The sequence below is a fragment of the Oncorhynchus masou genome, chromosome 7 (genome assembly GCF_036934945.1).
Source record: "Oncorhynchus masou masou isolate Uvic2021 chromosome 7, UVic_Omas_1.1, whole genome shotgun sequence".
Classification (NCBI taxonomy): Eukaryota; Metazoa; Chordata; class Actinopteri; order Salmoniformes; family Salmonidae; genus Oncorhynchus; species Oncorhynchus masou.
The window spans coordinates 23,694,014-23,715,062 of record NC_088218.1 but is presented as its reverse complement, the minus strand read 5'-3'; the positions used below and the strand labels follow the sequence as shown (position 1 = coordinate 23,715,062).

General features: G+C 41.4%; 2 protein-coding genes across 7 annotated transcripts in view; one reads left to right on the top strand and one right to left on the bottom strand.

Moving 5' to 3' along the window:
* Positions 1–21,049, top strand: part of LOC135543547 (tyrosine-protein phosphatase non-receptor type 4-like) — a 71,234-nt gene that overhangs the window by 15,745 nt on the left and 34,440 nt on the right. Inside the window, exons 1-2 of one of the 2 annotated variants that reach the window (XM_064970903.1) lie at positions 14,210–14,614; positions 20,504–20,658. In XM_064970903.1, the coding sequence (XP_064826975.1) occupies positions 20,521–20,658 (138 nt within the window). In that variant the 5' untranslated portion in view covers positions 14,210–14,614; positions 20,504–20,520. Of the gene's footprint in view, positions 1–14,209; positions 14,615–20,503; positions 20,659–21,049 lie in introns of those variants that run through there. The other variant, XM_064970902.1, reaches the window with a different exon arrangement.
* On the bottom strand, positions 9,873–13,387 carry LOC135543546 (ras-related protein M-Ras-like). 5 transcript variants are annotated; one of them, XM_064970898.1, is made up of 4 exons: positions 13,237–13,387; positions 11,604–12,043; positions 10,982–11,193; positions 9,873–10,691 (listed from the first exon to the last, which is right to left on the bottom strand). In XM_064970898.1, exons 2-4 carry the CDS (start codon positions 11,618–11,620, stop codon positions 10,411–10,413), a joined length of 510 nt encoding a protein of 169 aa, XP_064826970.1. In that variant the 5' UTR covers positions 11,621–12,043; positions 13,237–13,387; the 3' UTR covers positions 9,873–10,410. The 5 variants fall into 5 exon arrangements, with proteins under 5 accessions (XP_064826970.1, XP_064826969.1, XP_064826972.1 ...); XM_064970897.1 differs by having other exon boundaries at positions 11,612–12,043; XM_064970900.1 differs by lacking the exon at positions 11,604–12,043.

Below are 21,049 nucleotides of genomic sequence, written 5' to 3'. Positions count from 1 at the left end.
GTGAGTCACTTGTGTGAGATATTGGGCAATCTATTTACTCAGGTTTAGCACAAGTAGTACCCTATGTCTCTCTGTAAAGGAATGGAAATTCCCGGATTTCACAAGACAAAAGGTTTGAAGTGTCATGTTCCACACTGAGACATTCCATATTGGGACAGGTTGTAAAGAACCTTTAGAAATATCAAAGCTCAACAAAACAACTGACTGGTGTGCGTAGTTTATGTAAGAGGTGGTGTTGGATGATAAATCATTCGTATCACACGTAAACAAGTTCTTCTTATGACATTTCGACATATGTTGAAATCAGGAACAAAAGATAACAAATGTCATTTTGCTATACTGAATGTATTTCATTGCCATTTGAACTGGGCTCCAGCCACACGCATACCAATGATACAGAAGGTGAGTATGGGCCATGGGTCTTATACTTTGCAGTTGTCCCAATTGCAGCAGGTGACTCTCAGACCCTTGTTTACACCAAGCTTCAGGCACTCCATCATCTTGAAGCAGGACTTGTGGAAGGTGTTCTCTGGCGAAATAGAGAGACAAAGATAGAGAGAGGGGGAGAGAGATGATGATAACGATACCCACTGGGCACAGACGTCAGTTCAACATCTAGTTCTGATTACATTTGGTTGAGTTGTCAACTAATGTGAATTCAACATGAAATCAACAAGAAATGTCACCATGACATTGGATTTAGGTTAAAAGCTGGGTGAAAAAAAAGAGGAAATGCCCTTACATTGATTAACTTTTGCAAATCCAATTAGTCATCACATAGATTTTCTGGGGGTTAAAATGACGTGGAAACAACATTGATTCAACCAGTTTTTGTCCAGTGGGTAATGACTGACGACTGAGAGATAATCTTGTAGGTCTACCTAGTAAATAGATTTTTGTTGTGTGTGTGTGTGTGTGTGTGTGTGTATGTCTTTGATTGATTTATGGTCGGATTAATAAGGCACTGTGGCGTCTCAGCAGTGATTGTTGCTATATGCCATGCCAACTGAATGGTGCTGGGGCTCACCATAAGGGGAAGGTGTCCAGCTCAGCACAGGAGTCCAGCTCAGTAGGACAGGTCTCCACACAATCACCACTGCCTGGCGTGGCCCGGATACAGTTATGGCACTGCAGGGCCTCACCTGAGAGGGGAGAGAGAAAGAGAGAGAAACATGAACGAAAACTCAACCTTGAAAGTCACTGGCCATAGTCATAGTGTGTAGTCTAGTGCACACTATCGACCTACTATCAAGGTTTTTTTTATCTGAACTTTTGAAAATAAAAACATTAGGATGGTTCAACATGAAGAGATGATATTTACCATAGATGACGGCCACCAGGAGCAGAAGACCAAAAGCAAAGACTTTCATGTTTGGATGTGGTTCTAGGAGATAGAAAGACACATTTCAACAGTATAACCTATATAGACACTACAGTTAACATATTGTTCAATACCTGAAAGTCTTTGTGTCCTAGGCTCAGACAGACGTTTCAAACAGGTTCAAAAAGTGTGAGGTCAGTGCCCTTTTGCCCATCTTACCTTCTGGACCTCTGCAGGTTTCAGTGTAACTCTCCTTCCTCCGGCCCCTCCTGTTATACAGCAATATGAGACTGATAAAGACAGTGCTGTGGGAAAATAACCAGATGTTTTTTTTTTGTAAGTGTTATTTTTAAAGCAAGAACAATGGTGCAGTGTCAGACGTGAATACATACAGTACTGGAATGGGTAGCCTATCACTCAAATGAAAGGATCATTGGGTTTAATATCCTGAACTGGCATCAGCTGTAATGGTGATGTAGCCATGTGATTGTGCCATATAGCAAGTACAGTAGCTAAACACACCTTTTCATCTTCCACCTATTTTTTCATTTTTAAAAAAGGGTTGAAAAAGGAGGCGGGGTAAGAAAAAAAACGATGAACTATTTGAAATAAACCTGTAAAGCTTTGAAAATTACAATTAAAACATTGAAAAGAAAAAAGGGGGAAATATAAAGAGTTGAAACGTTAGGCCTTCCTAGCATGCCAAAGTGGTGGGTAACCTTGAAGAGAAGGCAAACCAAAGGATGAGGAGGCTGTGCAGCTCGCGCTGTGAACCTACCTGATGCTGCAGGTCTGAGTGGGTCCCATTTTGCCTGACAAAAAAAACAAAAAACACTGCATTCCACAGTAAGAACCTTATACCACCGGTCAAGCATGGTGGTTGTCGTGTCAATGCTTTGCTGCCTCAGGATCTGGATGACTTGCCTTAATAGAAGGAACCATGAATCCTGCTCTCTATCAGAGAATTCTACAGGAGAATGTCAGGCCATCTGTCTGTGAGCTGAAACTGAAGGTGGGTCATGCAGCAAGACAATGATCCAAAACACACAATCAAGTCTACATGAAAATGGCTAAAACTAAAGAAATTTGAAGTTATGGAATGACTTAGTTAAACTCCAGACCTAATCTAATTTGAGATGTTGTGAAAGAACTTGAAAACCCACAAATGTTGATGAGTTACAGCAGTCCTGCATGGAAAGGTGGGACAAAGTTCCTCCACATTGACGTGAGAGGCAGATCAACGACTACAGGAAACGTTTGGTTGGAGTCATTGCAACTAAATGTGGCACAACCAGTTATTGAGTGAAAGGGGTCATTTACTTTTTCACACAAGGGCATTGAGTGTTGCATAACTTTGTTTATGAAATAAATGAAGTATATAATTGTTGTGTTATTTGTTCACTCAGGTTCCCTTTATCTAATATTAGGTTTTGGTTGAAGATCTGATAACATTCAATATCAAAAAATATCTAACAATAGAGAAGATTAGAAAGGGGGCAAATGCTTTTTTTTTACAGCACTGTACTGACAATATGCCAAATAAAATGGGAGTATACTGTACGTTTAAAACAGGTTAAAACAATAGTGTTCTCACTCTATTTGTCACGCCCTGACCTTAGAGAGTGTTTTTATGTCTCTATTTGGGTTGGTCAGGGTGTGATTTGGGTGGGCATTCTATGTTCTTTATTTCAATGTTTTGGCCGGCTATGGTTCTCAATCAGGGACAGCTGTCTATCGTTGTCTCTGATTGGGAATCATACTTAGGCAGCCTCTTTGGCCACCATAGGTTGTGGGATGTGACGTTAGTTGTTCTTTTGGTTGGTGTTCAGATTAAATCAAGTATCATGAACACGTACCACGCTGCACCTTGGTCCACTTCTTCTGATGAGCGTTACATTATTTGCTTCCAGAGAAATAGAATAGAATAAAATACATATAGAATAAAATGGATATACAGTGGGGCAAAAAAGTATTTAGTCAGCCACCAATTGTGCAAGTTCTCCCACTTAAAAAGATGAGAAAGGCCTGTAATTTTCATCATAGGTACACTTCAACTATGACAGACAAAATGAGGGGGAAAAAATCCAGAAAATCACATTGTAGGATTTTTAATTAATGTATTTGCAAATTATGGTGGAAAATAAGTATTTGGTCAATAACAAAAGTGTATCTCAATACTTTGTTATATAGCCTTTGTTGGCAATGACAGAGGTCAAACATTTTCTGTAAGTTTTCACAAGGTTTTCACACACTGTTTCTGGAATTTTGGCCCATTCCACCATGCAGATCTCCTCTAGAGCAGTGATGTTTTGGGGCTGTTGCTGGGCAACACGGACTTTCAACTCCCTCCAAAGTTTTTCTATGGGGTTGAGATCTGGAGACTGGCTAGGCCACTCCAGGACCTTGAAATGCTTCTTACGAAGCCATTCCGTTGCCCGGGCGGTGTGTTTGGGATCATTGTCATGCTGAAAGACCCAGCCACGTTTCATCTTCAATGCCCTTGCTGATGGAAGGAGGTTTTCACTCAAAATCTCACGATACATGGCCCCATTCATTATTTCCTTTACACGGCTCAGTCATCCTGGTCCCTTTGCAGAAAACAGCCATGCTTCACAGGTATGGTGTTCTTTGGATGCAACTCAGCATTCTTTGTCCTCCAAACACGACGAGTTGGGTTTTTACCAAAACGTTCTATTTTGGTTTCATCTGACCATATGACATTCTCCCAATCTTCTTCTGGATCATCCAAATGCTCTCTAGCAAACTTCCGACGGGCCTGGACATGTACTGGCTTTAAGCAGGGGGACACGCCTGGCACTGCAGGATTTGAGTCCCTGGCGGCGTAGTATGTTACTGATGGTAGGCTTTGTTACTTTGGTCCCAGCTCTCTGCAGGTCATTCACTAGGTCCCCCCGTGTGGTTCTGGGATTTTTGCTCACCGTTCTTGTGATCATTTTGACCCCACGGGGTGAGATCTTGCGTGGAGCCCCAAATCGAGGGAGATTATCAGTGGTCTTGTATGTCTTCCATTTCCTAATAATTGCTCCCACAGTTGATTTCTTCAAACCAAGCTGCTTACCTATTGCAGATTCAGTCTTCCCAGTCTGGTGCAGGTCTACAATTTTGTTTCTGGTGTCCTTTGACAGCTCTTTGGTCTTGGCCATAGTGGAGTTTGGAGTGTGACTGTTTGAGGTTGTGGACAGGTGTTTTTTATACTGATAACAAGTTCAAACAGGTGCCATTAATACAGGTAACGAGTGGAGGACAGAGGAGCCTCTTAAAGTAGATTTTACAGGTCTGTGAGAGCCAGAAATCTTGCTTGTTTGTAGGTGACCAAATACTTATTTTCCACCATAATTTGCAAATAAATAAATTAAAAATCTTACAATGTGGGGCCTCCCGGGTGGCACAGTGGTTGAGGAGGCAGTACTGCAGTGCCAGCTGTGCCACCAGAGACTCTGGGTTCACGCCCAGGCTCTGTCACGACCGGGAGGTCCATGGGACGACGCACAATTGGATTAATCCTAAATTGGATTATCATGAGTTGAACATCACTGGCTAGAATGCTGCATGCTTAGATAAAGGGCTACATAAATCTGATTTGATATTTTCAGTCTCTAAATCTAAGAAACAAAAAACTGATTCATTACATAAACTAGATTTGGTTATTTCAATACTTAGCTTTCTGTGGGATACAGTGCTTTCAGAAAGTATTCATACCCCTTGAAAATTGAAAATAGTTTAAATCTGTTTGTTTTTTCATTACCCATCTACACACAATTCCCCATAACAAAAAATGAAAACATGTTTTCAGAAATGTTTGCACATTTATTGAAAATGAAATACAGAAATATCTAATTTACATAAATATTCACAGCCCTGATTCAATACAAGTTAGAATCACTGTTGGCAACAATTACAGCTGTAAGTCTCTAAGAGCTTTGCACACCTTGATTGTACAATGTCTGCACAATATTCTTTAAAAAATTCTTCAAGCATAGATTTTCAAGTCAAAACTATAACTAGGCAACTCAGCAACATTCAATGTTGTCTTGGTAAGCAACTGCAGTGTATATTTGGCCTTGTCTTTTATGTTTTTGTCCTGCTGAATGGTGAATTTGTCTCCCCATGGTCTGTTGAAAAGCAAACTGAACCAGGCCAAAGACAAGCATACCTATAACCTGTTGCAGCCACCACCATGCTTGAAGATATGAGTGTTATTCAGTGATGTGTTGTGTTGGATTTGCCCCAAACATAACGCTTTGTATTCAGGACATAAACTTAACTTATTTGCCACATTTTTTGCAGTTTTAATTTAGTGCCTTATTGCTAACAGGATGCATGATTTGAAATGTTTTTTATTCTAAACAGGCTTTCATCTATTCACTCTGTCATTTAGGTTGGTATCGTGTTAGGAAGGACACCTGTCTTTGTAGTGACCAGGACTGGATATAGCTTTTTTGGGCCCTAAGTGAGATTTGGTTGAGGGGCCACGTCACCAAGAGGGCAAAATGTTTTAGTAGCCCCCCCCCCCCCCTCTTGACGGCAGAGAGAAAAATGTACGGTTTAAAGTTAATTTGCAATTCTACCCGTTTTGTCATGCGGCGTACAGAAAATGGTGCAGTTTTAAAACACATTTTCTGCAGTGCTACACATTTTGTCATGGGGTGGAGAGAAAATGTAGCAATTTTATAACAGATTTCAAACAATTCTGCTAATTTTGCAATTTGGCAGAGATACATTTTGCATTTTTAAAGCACATTTCCTTCAATTCTACCCATGAGGTGGAGACTTTTAAAGGGAAATTAACCTCGTATTCATCATTTTCAGCAACAAACCCTACATACAGTGCCTTCAGAAAGTATTCAGAGCCCGTGACTTTTTCCACATTTTGTTAAGTTACAGCCTTATTCTAAAATGGATTTAAAAAATCCTTAGCAATCTACACACAATACCCCATAATGACAAAGCAAAAACAGGTTTTTAGAAATTTTTGCAAATGTATTAAAAATAAAAAACAGAAATACCTTATTTAGATGTTTCTACAACTTGATTCGAGTCCACCTGTGGTAAATTCCATTGATTGGACATGATTTGGAAAGGCACACAACTGTCTATATAAGTTCCCACAGTTGACAGTGCATGTCAGAGCAAAAACCAAGCCATGACATAGAAGGAATGTCCTTAGAGCTTTGAGACAGGATTTTGTCGAGGCACAGATCTAGGGAAGGGTAGCAAAAAATGTCTGCAGCATTGAAGATCCCCAAGAACACAGTGGCCTCCATCATTCTTAAATGGAACAAGTTTGGAACCACCAAGACTGTTCCTAGAGCTGGCCACCCGACCAAACTGAGCAATTGGGAAGAAGGGTCTTGGTCAGGGAGGTGCCCAAGAACCTAATGGCTCCTCTGTGGAGATAGGAGAACCTTCCAGAAGGACAACCATCTCTGCAGCACTGCACCAATCAGGCCTTTATGGTGAGCAGACGGAAGCCACTCCTCAGTTTGTTTGCACATGACAGCCCGCTTGGAGTTTGCCAAAAGGCACCTAAATACTCAGACCATGAGAAACAAGATTCTCTGGTCTGATGAAACTAAGATTGGACTCTTTGGCCTCAATGCCATTCGTATATTTTATTTTTTTTATTTTTAAGAAATAAGCAAAAAAGTCTATAAACCTGTTTTCGCTGTCATTATGTGGTATTGTGTGTTAATGAGGGGAAAAAATAAAGGCAGTGAATGTAAAAACTGTGCGTGTCTATGATCTGTGGTTAAAAAGATAATGTCCTAAAACAAATGCTTCTCTGTGACATCACATGGTAGGATTAGAAGTACAAAACAGTGATTTTCAAAACCTGGATGTCACGGTGGTTTGAAGAGAGTCGGGAGACAGGCGCAGGAATGTGTAATAGGGTTTTTTATTAATCCCAAATTACAGAGTGCCGTGTAAGGGCACGGCGACGAAGACCAAACAAACACGCAATAAAAACACAGTGTTGAAACCCAAACAAAAGAGAGAGGAGTACCTTGAATAAATACACACGCGTACAATGATTAACCCACAGGACGAGACATGTAATCATCTGCGCAATCCACAAGGGCACGAAAGCAAAAACACACAGCACAGGTACACACACAGCACAGGTACACACACAGCACAGGTACACACACAGCACAGGTACACACACGCACCAGCGGACATAGTAACAATAATCGACAAGACCATGGAAACCAAAGGGCACATATATTCAAATACTAATCAGTGAGAATAAGGGACAGGTGTGCGTGATGAAAGTTCCGGAGGGATTCGTGACACCTGAACGAGTATCTAGCACAAGGTAGGGTATGTTCTTGCTCCCCACATCACCTTGAATCTCATATTGCTTGAAAATCACTGTTTTTAAAAAATGTTTACCTTTTGATGATGTCATCGGGTAGAACATTTCAACTTTATATTTAATTCTACAAAACTTAGAAATGAGCCAATTTCACATATGTTGACACTGGTATTGTGCTAACCCTAACCCTAAAATGCAAATGAGGTTGAAAAGTTGCCCTTTAAAGCAAATGCAATTCTAATAATTTTGCCATGGGGCAGAGATTTTTTTTTAAAACAGCACATTTTATTTGCTGGAGCACTCACCCACCCATAGCACGCGCTCCAGCAGGTATATTTCACGGGTCACCTCCAAAGCCAATTCCTCCTTTGGTCGCCTTTCCTTCGAGTTCTCTGCTGCCAATGACTGGCACGAACTGCAATAATTACTGCAGCTGGAGACTCATATCTGCTTCACTTGCTTTAAGCACCAGCTGTCAGAGCAGCTCACAGATCACTGCACCTGTAAATAGCTCATCTGTAAATAGACCATCCAACTACCTCATCCCCATACTGTTATTTATTTTGCTCCTTTGCACCCCAGTATCTCTACTTGCACACTCATCTTCTACACACCTATCACTCCAGTGTTTAATTGCTATATTGTAATTATTTCGCCACTATGGCCTATTTATTGCCTTAACTCCCTTATCCTACCTCATTTGCACACACTGTATATAGACTTTTTCTATTGTATTATTGACTGTATGTTTGTTTATTCCATGTGTAACTCTGTGTTGTTGTTTGTGTCACACTGCTTTGCTTTATCTTGGCCAGGTCGCAGTTGTAAATGAGAACTTGTTCTCAACTAGCCTACCTGGTTAAATACAAATAAATGACACATTTCATGCAGTTGTACACATTTGCACAGAGATATTTTTGCCGTTTTAAAGAAAGTTTTCTGCAGTTCTACACTTTTGCCATGCAGTGGAGAGAAAATGTTGAAATTTTATAACACGTTCTATGCAATTCTACTCATTTTGCCATGTGGCAGACAGAATTATTTGCCGTTTTAAAGCCAATTTACTGCATTTCTACAAACATGCCCCAAGTTTAGATAACTGGCCAGTCGAACTTAGCAATCTAAAAATTGTTAGCTGACATGGCTAATTGAGTGACTGTCAGTGACAGACAAAACAATATTTTGAACTTAATGACTTAAATGTAAATGTAAATGTAACTTGCACCTTGTGTATTCTGCTATTCTAACTCGCAACAATAAGTTCAGACCCCGACTGAGTTTAAAAAAAAACACACATAGGCGACTGCTTATGTCACTTATGCCTGGAGCCGGCCCTGGTAGTGACTTGGTGTATTAGCACCCCATCCCCATACTGTTAACTTGCACACTCATCTTCTAACACCTAACTCAGTGTTTTAATTGCTATATTGTAATTATTTTCCACTATAGCCTATTTATTGCCTTAACATACACCATCCAAAGTGTAATTATAATTATAATTATAACTTCACCATGCTCAAAGGGACATTCAATGTCTGCTTTCTAAAGTTTTTTTTTACCCATCTACCAATAGGTGCCCATCTTTGCCGGGCATTGGAAAACCTTGCTGGTCTTTGTGTTTGAATCTGTGCTTAGAATTCACTTTATGTGTGGGGTACAGACACGAGGTAGTCTTTCAAAAATCATGTTAAACAATATTATTGCACACAGTGAGTCCATGCAACTTATGTGACTTGTTAAGCTAATTTGTACTCCTGAACTTATTTAGGCTTTCAAACAACAAAGGGGTTGAATACTTATTGACTCAAATGGAAGGCTGACATTTCAGCTTTTCATTTTTAAATAATTTATAAACATTTTGAAAAACGTGATTCCATTTTAAAATGATGGGGTCTTGTGTGTAGGCCAGAGACACAAAATCTCAACCTAATCACTTTTAAAGTCAGACTGCATCACAACAAAATGTGGAAAAAGTCAAGGGTTGTGAATATTTTCTGAATGCACTGTATATCCCCAAAGCAAAGGACCAAATCTACAACCACGCTAAATATTGTTCCATTCTTGCAATTACATTTATATCCACTGGAGGGCACCATCAACACACTAATATCCACTGAGAATGACAGATAGACAGTCTTCTGTGTCATAATTGTGGTTTTATCCTTGACAAAACCAGTTTACCCGAGATGTGTACACATATAATACAACACAAAATGTATTAACACACATTTATTACTTTGCTTACATATGTTTTGTTCCTTCAATTTCTTAGTTAAGCTCTGTGCTTTGTGCTCTCTGGAGTAGCCTTGTACTAATGATAACACAGCTATGAATTACTTATATAAAATAAATAGTGAAATAGTAGCAGAGCAAAATAATATTCCAATGTGAAAATTAGATTTCATCGTCTAGGCCACAACATATCCAGGGCACTCATGCACACACAAACACACACACACCACAATTGTGTGTTTAAAGTGTATTGAGAAGTACACAACTACATCCAGTGAGCACTGATAAGTCAAAATTGTCAAGGTTCATAAATGTACATTCAAATAAGACATTTGGTGCGTTCAATAAGCTTACAATGCAGTTATATAACAGTCTTGTTCAGAGATTATAAAGACATTCTCCCTGTATAAGCTATGGGGCTGCACATTGGCTGCCTCCCAGGCTTTGACACAATGTCTGGAGTCCCTTTGCCAGCTGCTATGCATTTGGAATCTCTCTTTCTCTCTCTGTATATCTTTCCTCACTTTCCCTTCTTCTCTCTGTTGTCTGACAGGCCCACTGATTCCAACACAAACAGACACATCCTCTCCCCTCCTCCTGTTGTCCTGGCCACGGCCACCAGTGGGAAGTTAAGTAGTAAATCCCACCGGTCCTTCACCCTGAGGATGAGTTGATGGAAGCGGTCCAGATGTTCAAAGCTGGCCTTGTCTGTGACAGAGAACACGATGAGGAACCCGTCCCCAGTCCTCATGTACTGTTCCCTCATAGCACTGAACTCCTCTTGGCCTGCTGTATCCAGAACTGCAGAGACATGCACGATCAGACAGGTCCCACATATAACATCTACACTGAGAACAGTATTATGAATGATCCTGGTTATTCATAAATATGTGTAGCTGTGTGCTGATCCCTCAGATCTAACAATGGCGGCACAATAATATGATCCCTTTTTCTCCTTATAACAGAACATTCCATCTTGTTCTTCAGTACATTGGAAAGATTATTTCGGGGAAAACGATATAGTACTTTGGCCAGGTTAAGAGGTTGGGCTTCTTATTTGTAATGTATGTGCTATCTATAAATCCATTTACCGTCCAATATGGCCCACTGGGCATCAATCTCAGTGTGTTTGAGGTAGGAGTCCTCGATGGTGGGGTCGTAATCAGGGACAAAGATCTTCTGAAAGAACTGAATGGTGAGAGCACTCTTCCCCACTCCCCCATCCCCCACCACTACCAGCTTATACGTGGGGAGATTGTCGCTGGGAACATCGCTCGTTACCATAGTGACAGCCATGCTATACCTGGAACACAGAGGGAAGAGAGAAGATGGTGTATGTCTAAACTGATGCCATATAGAATGGGCTTTTTGGCCCTCTCTTGCTCTGGACAAAAATACCTGACAAAAATCACAAATGAAATGCCACAGGTAATAGTGTGGTAATAGAATACATCTTAAAGTAATATTATAAAAGCAGAGATCTTTCTTTTTCACTGCAATGCATAGAAAACATGGTAATCCTAATCTAATCTTCCATTCCTTATATAGTCGCTTACTCACTGGGCATAAAACAGTATCATTCTTATGTTGGAATACCCACACCTTCTCACTGAAAACATCAAACACTCAAACAAGGCTGAGGTCTGTACTGTAGCAGTCTATCCCTCGTCTCCAGGATCTTCACTGACATACTTAAGTCAGGGAATAACCCACCCACTCACACACGCCATGAGCAAGCAAACCCAGCCTGCAGCTCCATACAATGGCACTGGCCTAACAGGATGAGGTCACACAGAGAGTTCTTCCTTCCTGCAGTCAACAATGGCGGGACGTAGATGTTTTCCTTTCTCAGTGGATACTGTAGCCTGTGTCCCTGGCCAAAGCAGGAAAGGGACCCAGATGCCCGTGGAACTTACAGGGCCTCCAGAACAATGTTGTAGCCAGAGAATGGGCCAAGGGCCGACCAACTCAAACAATTCTCAGTCAAACCTGGGGGCTGGGGGAGACCCTATTCTCAGGGGTACTTCTCTGGGTTCCAAGGGGTATCATATTCTCTAGGGCAGGGTTCCCCAACTGGCGGCCTATGGGCCAAATTTGGCCCACATGGAGGGGGGGGGGGATTTGTCCCCAAAGTGTTCAGAGAACAACAAAAACTGTAAAAACACAAGGAAATCAGCTTCAAGTTATTTTAATCTAAGAAATCTATTAAAGTATTCCCACGCATAATAGAGACACATGTGATCTCATTCAAATGTTAACAAGGTTTTAAATAATTGTTGTAGACATTATATCTATTGGGCTTCTTGTGTACAATTTGATGTCTACAAATGATTTGCAATTATGTTCCAGCCCCCCGCCCACCCGCTCAAGAAAAACATCGGCCCACGGCTGAATCTAGTTGATGATCCCTGCTCTAGGGTCATTATGAAAATACTGTTGTTGTTGTTTTTTCAAAGTATTCAAGATAGGCCTTTAAGTTATTTTTCAGTTATATGTCATCAAAGGCTGTACTAATGGCATATTATGTAGGCCTACCTGCAGAGCACAACCTGTTGATCAAGAGGACTAATGTATTGTAATGACCTGACTAGATCATAAAGGAACAATTGTCCAGACAGAGGCTTGAGTTTGCGAATTGACGGTTTATTAAACCAACTTTACACAGGCTACTGTTTGGGCCGTAGCACACGCCAAAAGATGACAGATAACCCACAAGCCAATCGTGACCTTCTCTTGGGAAGCCCAGACGTAAGAGAGAGAGAATAAAGGCTGAACCTGGTCTTAACTTCCAATGCTCCACCCCCCTGCCCAACCCCCCTCCACGCCACTCCGCCAACCACCAGGATGCCCGGCATCAGAACATTCCAGGCATTCCCGTGATTGGCAGATAGCAGGTTGATTGACATGTCGGACCCCGCGACCACCGGGTACTGGTCAGTACAACACAACCACCTCCTAGCATAACACATAACACACAGCTGTCTGTGCGGGTCGCTACAGTATGTAGTCTGACGTGGGTGAATCCTTATTTCTCAGACACATTTTTCCCACACATTCACCTCATTTGTGATCAGTCAGATCTGTGACTCATAAATCCCATAACCCCACTGAACACTTCAGTTTTTATTGTACCATATTCGACCCAATAACAAAGTTGAACAATTATTTGCTTAGGCATAACCAGATAAAGTGGGAAAATGCCTCGCCATACCATATTATGCCAAGGTATAATTTGACTTTCACACACATTTCAGTAGGATACAGCTAGTTGTGACTTTACATCTGAAAACACCAGACATCTCAAAGCAACGCAATCTGTAGTAGCCGATTAAATAAAAAAGCTTACCCCAATATATTTACTGTAAAGTCGCCTGCATGAAGTCACATTTCTTGCCTTCTCATGTTGACTTCATTCAGATCTGTACATTTATATCCAATCAATTTCATATCACAGCTGCTGGAAAAGCCAGCATCTGCCACAAAAATGGAACAGTTACTTTGCGTTGCAACAGCTGATAAAATAGGTTTGATCCAAGCGGGAGAAGGGGAGGTCAACATTTCTTAATGGCAAATAAGCCATTATTTTAATGATTATAGGTCACATTTAGAGTTTGTCGGGATTAATTTAAGTGCTTAAATTATTGACTTCAATGTTTTATGTTTTTTAGCCTGCCAGTTTTGGAGGGTAAGTAAAACAATATTTGAACAGGAGCCTCCTGATGTAGAAATGGAGCATTCCACAATGTCTCAAGTCCAGATGTGATCATATACAAATAATGTAAGTAATTTTCAACCAATGTATAGCCTATTGCTTATTTACAAAGTATCTATAAACTATCTACAAAAACGAATAAAGAACCATTTATTAACAACTTACAAACTCTCCATGAATAATTTTAAGTAGGCAACACCTTAATGTTACTTACGATTTACCTACAAGTGGGCAGTTCTAGATGAGGATGTACAATATCAGAGTTTCTGCATTTCATTTTGAAACTATATACGATATACCAGTTATTACCGTTCATCTCAAATAGAAGTGGCATGAACATAGAATTGGCCACAAGATGGGAGTATAGGATATTTATTTGCAAAGGTAGATAAATGTTTAATAAGCGTTTAATATATCACACACAATCTACCTTTATGGAACAATATTTTAAGTTACGTACAATCTAATAATAATAATAAAAGTATTAATATTTGATATTTTTCCCATTGCTGACAATGTAGGCAGCACGCGCGTGCGTGTTGTGAAACCTGCGCCTCAAATGCCACGCCTACTAGTTTGACAGACATCACCCCCGTTCAAAAAAAAATCTGGAGTTTACGCCATATTTCGTTGCTGCCCCATGGTTTATGCTGCACGGTTTAAATGATCAACGTCTTCAAACGAGGTTGTATTTGAATTTAAACTGCAGTTTGGGGACCGCGGAAAGGAAGTTCTGTTTTTTACCTACCTGCTTGTGCTTGCCTTGCTCGCATTACAATGGTTGCGTCCTGTATTGACGTTTGCCTGGGTCCATCATCGCTGTGGTGCTGAAAAGAAACGAACCTGTGCGGCCGAAACGAACCTGTGCGGCCGTAGCGAGTGTATGCTGCTGCGAAGGATGAGGACGTTTCTGTGGATCTGCAGCGGTTGAATTGCACCACCTCGCCCACTTATTGCTGTGTTCTTGATTTTATCCCTCAAAACCTGGACTCTACCGGCGCAGTTTATGAAGGTAACGTTAAGCAACCTGCATAATAATAACGTCATGCCATGGTTAGCTTGCTAGCTTGCATAGCACAGCTGTTGTAGCAAGTTAGCTAACTAGATATTAATCTATCCAGAGACAGTATAGCTACACCTCTACGTTAGCTGATGCTAGTCTTAGTGACAGTGACAACTATTTGATGGCCTGGCGGTTGCCTTTCTAGCCAACTAACATCAATGTGTTGTTCTTTGTTCCCTGTCATATGCCAGTTGACATATACAGTTAACTGGAATAGAATGAAACAGAATAGAGTGTGCATTTCTAACCTATGGCAGGTTTTGGGAGAGGGAGGGAGTGTAGGCCAGGGGAGAAGGTAGAGGCTAAATATATGTCTGGGTCAATAGATGGATAAACCTGTTTCTTGAATCAGTACACAGAGAGACCCCACTGATTCTGATTACAGGTAGGCTACACACTGGTTTAGCTGGTTGACATAATAAACTCCACTCGGATTTCATACAAGTCCTGTTTGCCTGTACTAATGCATTTATGACACGTATTCATGTTGTATTCATGCTGCAGGATGCAAGACCCAGTGCTCGGTTCCTATCACAAGAAATATGGAAGCTCTAGTCCAGTGCACTGAATGACTTCATAGAAACGCTCGGCTTCTAATCTACCTGCTGCTACAAAGAAAGACTGAGTGAATAGAGCTTCGCCGAAATGGCATTGTCCCTGGAATCTATAGATTCCCCAGTGATGTCATCATGATATTTCCTTCTCTGCCTCCTTTGCTGACCATAGTGGAATATAGAGCTAGAGGAGCAGCCATTTGCTATCACACAATCTCAACTATCTCTCTCTCTCTCTCTCTCTCTCTCTCTCTCTCTCTCTCTCTGATCAAGAGCTGCATAACTATAGTAGAACATCAAGAGAAAGAGTAGAAAGGAGAGGATGATTGTATCCTCCATCTCTCTGTCTATCTAAAGCAGCCTCACACTTTTGGAGACTGGGTCAGTTGTTGTCAAGTGCAAGGCTTTTGACAGTGCAGTGAATGAGAGTGATGGAGTACATGGGATTTGTTGGGGGAGAAGGGTGTGCTGCAGACAACGGAAAAGTGTGTGGTAAATGACATAAAACACATATGTGCTCATGAAGCTCTAAAACAGGATGAGTCACTAGGGGGTCTACACTGTAGTGTCCCCACCTCCGTGGTTGGGGGTGGTGAGTAAGTAGCTACACTGCTGCTGGGGCTAAATATTAGAATGAATGAGATCGATTGCAACAAACACCTCTGGAGCTTTAAGAACGGGAGAGAGAGGCAGGAAGGAAGGAATCAGGGAGCATGAGAATGGGGTTTTATCAATGGCAAATTTCTCTAACCTCGAGCTCACAGCAATCGACAACGTAATTGTGTTTGTTAGGTTGTTCATCATTATGCATAATTCTGTGTGGACATAATTGATAGCCTATGTTGCACAGGAGTGCAGGTGATTTTAATTTGCGACCCAAAAGCCTTTTCAGAGTTAATCTCTTGTGTTATGAACAATGTTGTTTAGATTTGTGCCCAGGGTTAAATGGCTTGTTAGCTACTGTTGGCTTTAGCCTCACAAAGCTAAGAAGGCTTGCTAGACCACGCACGGAAAAAACTGAGAATAGTGGAAAGAGAGAAAAAAAGAGCGCATACGCTCTCTAGTGTCACGCATGAGTGTGTGATCTGTGATGCATGTGTGGCACTCCACAGTTGATCTAATGATGGCAGCCCACCAAATGGCATCCTATTCCCTACATAGTGCACTACTTTTGACCAGAGCCCTATGGTGAATAGGGTGCCATTTGGGATACATCTGTGGTGACTGAGGTCTGCAGAGTGGAAGATCTGAGAGGAAGGGGACTCCCTTTGTGTGTGGAACATAACCTATCTGGGTTGTGTTCAGTAGGCCACATTGTAGCAAAACGTGTTGAAACGAAAATTAGTGTTTGTTATAGAGGTTGACCGATTAATCGGAATGGCCGATTAATTAGGGCCGATTTCAAGTTTTCATAACAATCGGAAAACTGTATTTTTGGACACCGATTTGGTCGATTATTATAATTTTTTACACCATTATTTAATCTTTATTTAACTAGGCAAGTCTTATTTTCAATGACGGCCTAGGAACGGTGGGTTAACTGCCTCGTTCAGGGGCAGAACGGAAGATTTTCACCTTGTCAGCTCGGGGGATCCAATCTTGCATCTTGGTTGATGATATTACTAGTTTATCTAGTGTCCTGCATTGCATATAATCGATGTGGTGCGTATCGTTGCTCCAATGTGTACCCAACCATGAACATCATTGCCTTTCTTAAAATCAATACACAGAAGTATATATTTTTAAACTTGCATATTTAGCTAAAAGAAATCCAGGTTAGCAGGCAATATTAACCAGGTGAAATTGTGTCACTTCTCTTGCGTTCATTGCACGCAGTCAGTGTATATGCAACAGTTTGGGCCGCCTAATTTGCCAGAATTTTACGTAATTATGACATAAATTGAAGGTTGTTCAATGTAACAAGAATATTTAGACTTATGGATGCCACCCGTTAGATAAAATACGTAATGGTTCCGTATTTCACTGAAAGAATAAACGTCTTGTTTTCGAAATGATAGTTTCCGGATTCGACCATATTAATGACCTAAAGCTCATATTTCTGTGTGTTATTATGTTATAACTAAGTCTATGATTTGATAGATCAGTCTGCCTGAGCGGTGGTAGGCAGCAGCAGGCTCGTAAGCATTCATTCAAACAGCACATTCGTGCGTTTTGCCAGCAGCTCTTCGTTGTGCGTCAAGCATTGAGCTGTTTATGACTTCAAGCCTATCAACTCCAGAGATGAGGCTGGTGTAACGGAGGTGAAATGGCTAGCTAGTTAGCGGGGTGCACGCTAATAGCGTTTCATACATCCCTCGCTCTGAGACTTGGAGGAGTTGTTCCCCTTGCTCTGCATGGGTAACGCTGCTTCGAGGGTGGCTGTTTTCGTTGTGTTCCTGGTTCGAGCCCAGGTAGCGGCGAGGAGAGGGACAGAAGCGATACTGTTACACTGGCAATACTAAAGTGCCTATAAGAACATCCAATTGTCAAAGATTAATGAAATACAAATGGTATAGAGAGAAATAGTCCTATAATTCCTATAATAACTACAACCTAAAACGTCTTACCTGGGAATATTGAAGACTCATGTTAAAAGGAACAACCAGCTTTCATATGTTCTCATGTTCTGAGCAAGGAACTTAAACGTTAGCTTTCTTACATGGCACATATTGCACTTTTACTTTCTTCTCCAACACTTTGTTTTTGCATTATTTAAACCAAATTGAACATGTTTCATTATTTATTTGCGGCTAAATTGATTTTATTGATGTATTATATTAAGTTAAAATAACTGTTAATTCAGTATTGTTGTAATTGTCTCTGATTTCTGTTTTATAACCCATAGTGATTACTGTATCAGATAGGTAATGCTGTCCTGTTGAACTTGTTGTGAAAACACTAAAGACAATGGTAGGCCAATATATCACCTGATGGATCTGTAAAGCAATGTGTATCCTACTTTATTCAGGAGTTAGGTTACTAACTTCGGTCTAGGGCCTAGGAGTTGCATTGGGATTCAAGGTAGGCTAGCTCCTCTGCATTTGGCATGGTGTCTGTCTGGTCTCTCCACCCAGCTCCAGCAATTCAGAGCTGTGGCTCTATTACTGAAAGGTCACTCAGCCCCATAGACTCAGCCTATGATTTGGACTCTGTTATGGAGGGGGGTGGCGTTGGCAGGCGAGCCAGGTTGGAAGCGGGTTACACTGACACACAGTCTATCTGCTCCCATCCCTCAAGTTCATGGCTATTGGATGGGACCCACCCTCCACTCAAGGCTAGCTGCCATGGCCATTCACTGCCAACTTTGTGTGGTTGTCCTGGATGCTAGAGTGACAGAAAGTGCAGTAAACGAACACAGTGACAGAGAGTAAAGGTCAAAGTAGGTATTTATGGATCAGTATGTTAACTAGGATTCTGCTGTGACTGTTCCATGTGTTGACATCTGCACACATGTTTTCGGGCTGCAACTTTGTTCAAAGGAGGGTCTACGTTGTAAATAACCTTAGTCTTTTTTTCCACCCTTTTTTCTCCCCAATTTCGTGGTATCCAATTGTTAGTAGTTACAGTCTTGTCTCATGGCTGCAACTCCCGTACGGACTCGGGAGAGGCGAAGGTCGAGAGCAATGCTGTCAGGGCGTTTTATTAAACCAGCTCACAAATCACAGGACACTGGACTACAGCAGTAGCCACAAAACCCCACTCAGACACAGTCCAGGGAAAAAAAACACCTGTTTAACATGAACTAGAGAAAACGCAACCCAAACTAACTGACAGTCAAACGAAAACAATCCCGCACAAAAACCCAAAGGAAATGTCAAGATAAATACCCCCCCAATGAACCAAAATGAAACCAGGTGAAACACAAAACAGACATAACCAAAAGAAAAGGAAAAAGGGATCGGTGGCAGCGCCACCCGGGAATAACCTTAGTCCTGAAACTTATGGGGACATTTGGCCTTTTTCTGTTGGTGAGCGATAGTAAACAAAAATGGTCATTTCCTGAATAGACTTGAATAGATAACAAGGTATGGTTCAAGCCAGGACAGCTCCACTCCCTAGATATTGTTTAGGCCTCGTTTGACCATTTCATTCAAGCATTCAGAACATGGAAAACATAGACAAAGTGCATGTGAACTGTTAAAAACATGAAATAATGGGAATGATAAACATGATAGAATAATAGCTAGTAGGTTTTTGAAGCGTCTGATCCCTGATCTTTAACCTCTCTCTAACTGTGAGAAGTTGAGACCCGTGACATGGTATTGACCCATGTGGGCGTTCTGGGGATGGGGCCAGTGCGACAACACCGTACAGCGCCTCAGCGTGTCTTTGTGTGTTGCACTGTGACATTCACAGGAACACCATTGTCACTGACAAAAGCCCTGCTGCTGGTGTGGCCATGGTTTATTTCGGGACCTTTCTGTGTGCAGTCAATGGATGATGTCATGCAGGGAAAAGGTCAAAGGTGATATAGCCTATCCTAGTTGTTTTAAAACTCTTTCTCTGTTACTGCAGTCACTTTTCTCCCTAATATTTGATATGATTGTGAAATATGATTTTAATAAGTATCACCCTGATATTCCAACTTTATAACTCAGAATTAGGCCTAACAGCATCCATCCGAGCGTGCGTGCGTGCGGACTCTGGTAGGGACGTGAAGACTGCTAACCCTCCTGGGGAAGTCCTCTGTAGTGTGTGTAGCTCTCTTCCTCCCAGCGGTAGTGAACTGGGTCATGCCTCACTGAATCACTGAATCCTTTCATCGTACTGCAGCCTGACTGTGAGAGCGTAGACCATAAAGGATCAGGGGCCTTGGATCTGCTAGGGATCTCTTTCTAGACAATACTAGAATGAAGTATGACATCCTCAGCATCAGTCACAGATTTAAGGAGGAGTGTGTTGTCTTACTTGACTCAAATATGCCGTTGCCGACTGTTTAAATAAAAAGTGGTATGCTGGTGTTGAGGACGAGGCTAACCATTCGCCATTGCAGAATTTTTTTATTTTTATTTAACTAGGCAAGTCAGTTAAGAACAAATTCCTACCCCAGCCAAACTCTCCCCTAACCCAGATGATGCTGGGCCAATTGTGCGCCGTCCTATGGGACTCGCGATCATGGCCGGGTTGTGATACAGCCCGGGATCGAACCAGGGTCTGTAGTGATGCCTCTAGCACTGAGATGCTGTGCCTTAGACCACTGCACCACTCTGGGGCAATGTAATGTATTTAAATGCAGTATAATAAAAGGTCCCTCACCCTGCTGTTTTGTTTCTCTGTGTTGCAGACCCAGTGTGGACAGTAATGACCTCACCCTTCCAGTTGCCAGCTGGCAGTAACTACAATGACCGAGCATCAGAGCTGGCACAAGACAGGCAGCACACAGAGGTGGTCTGTAATGTTCTTCTGCTGGATAACACAGTTCAAGCCTTCAAAGTTAACGTAAGTACTGTACTATACTACTCCCGGCATCTACACTGACTGTACAGCCCTACATATCACCATAGAGAATGACTGGATCAGGGCCTGCTCTCTCTTCTCTCAAGACCAGTTGTCTATCAGTAGGCTACACAGTAACCAAGTAGGCCTATAAAGATAAATTAGACTTTGTTTAAAGGGTAATTCTGCCGCTTTTCAACCTCATGTTCATTACCTCCAGCACCATACCAGTGTCTACGTATGTGAGAACGGCACGATTCTATGATCTGTGGTTAAAAATATATATTTTTTAAATACTTCTCTGTGACATCTCAGGGTAGGATTAAAACTAAGAAGAATGGTGAATGAGTTTCTAGCCAGAGGGAGGCTATTTTCTTGCTCCCCGCAAATCTTA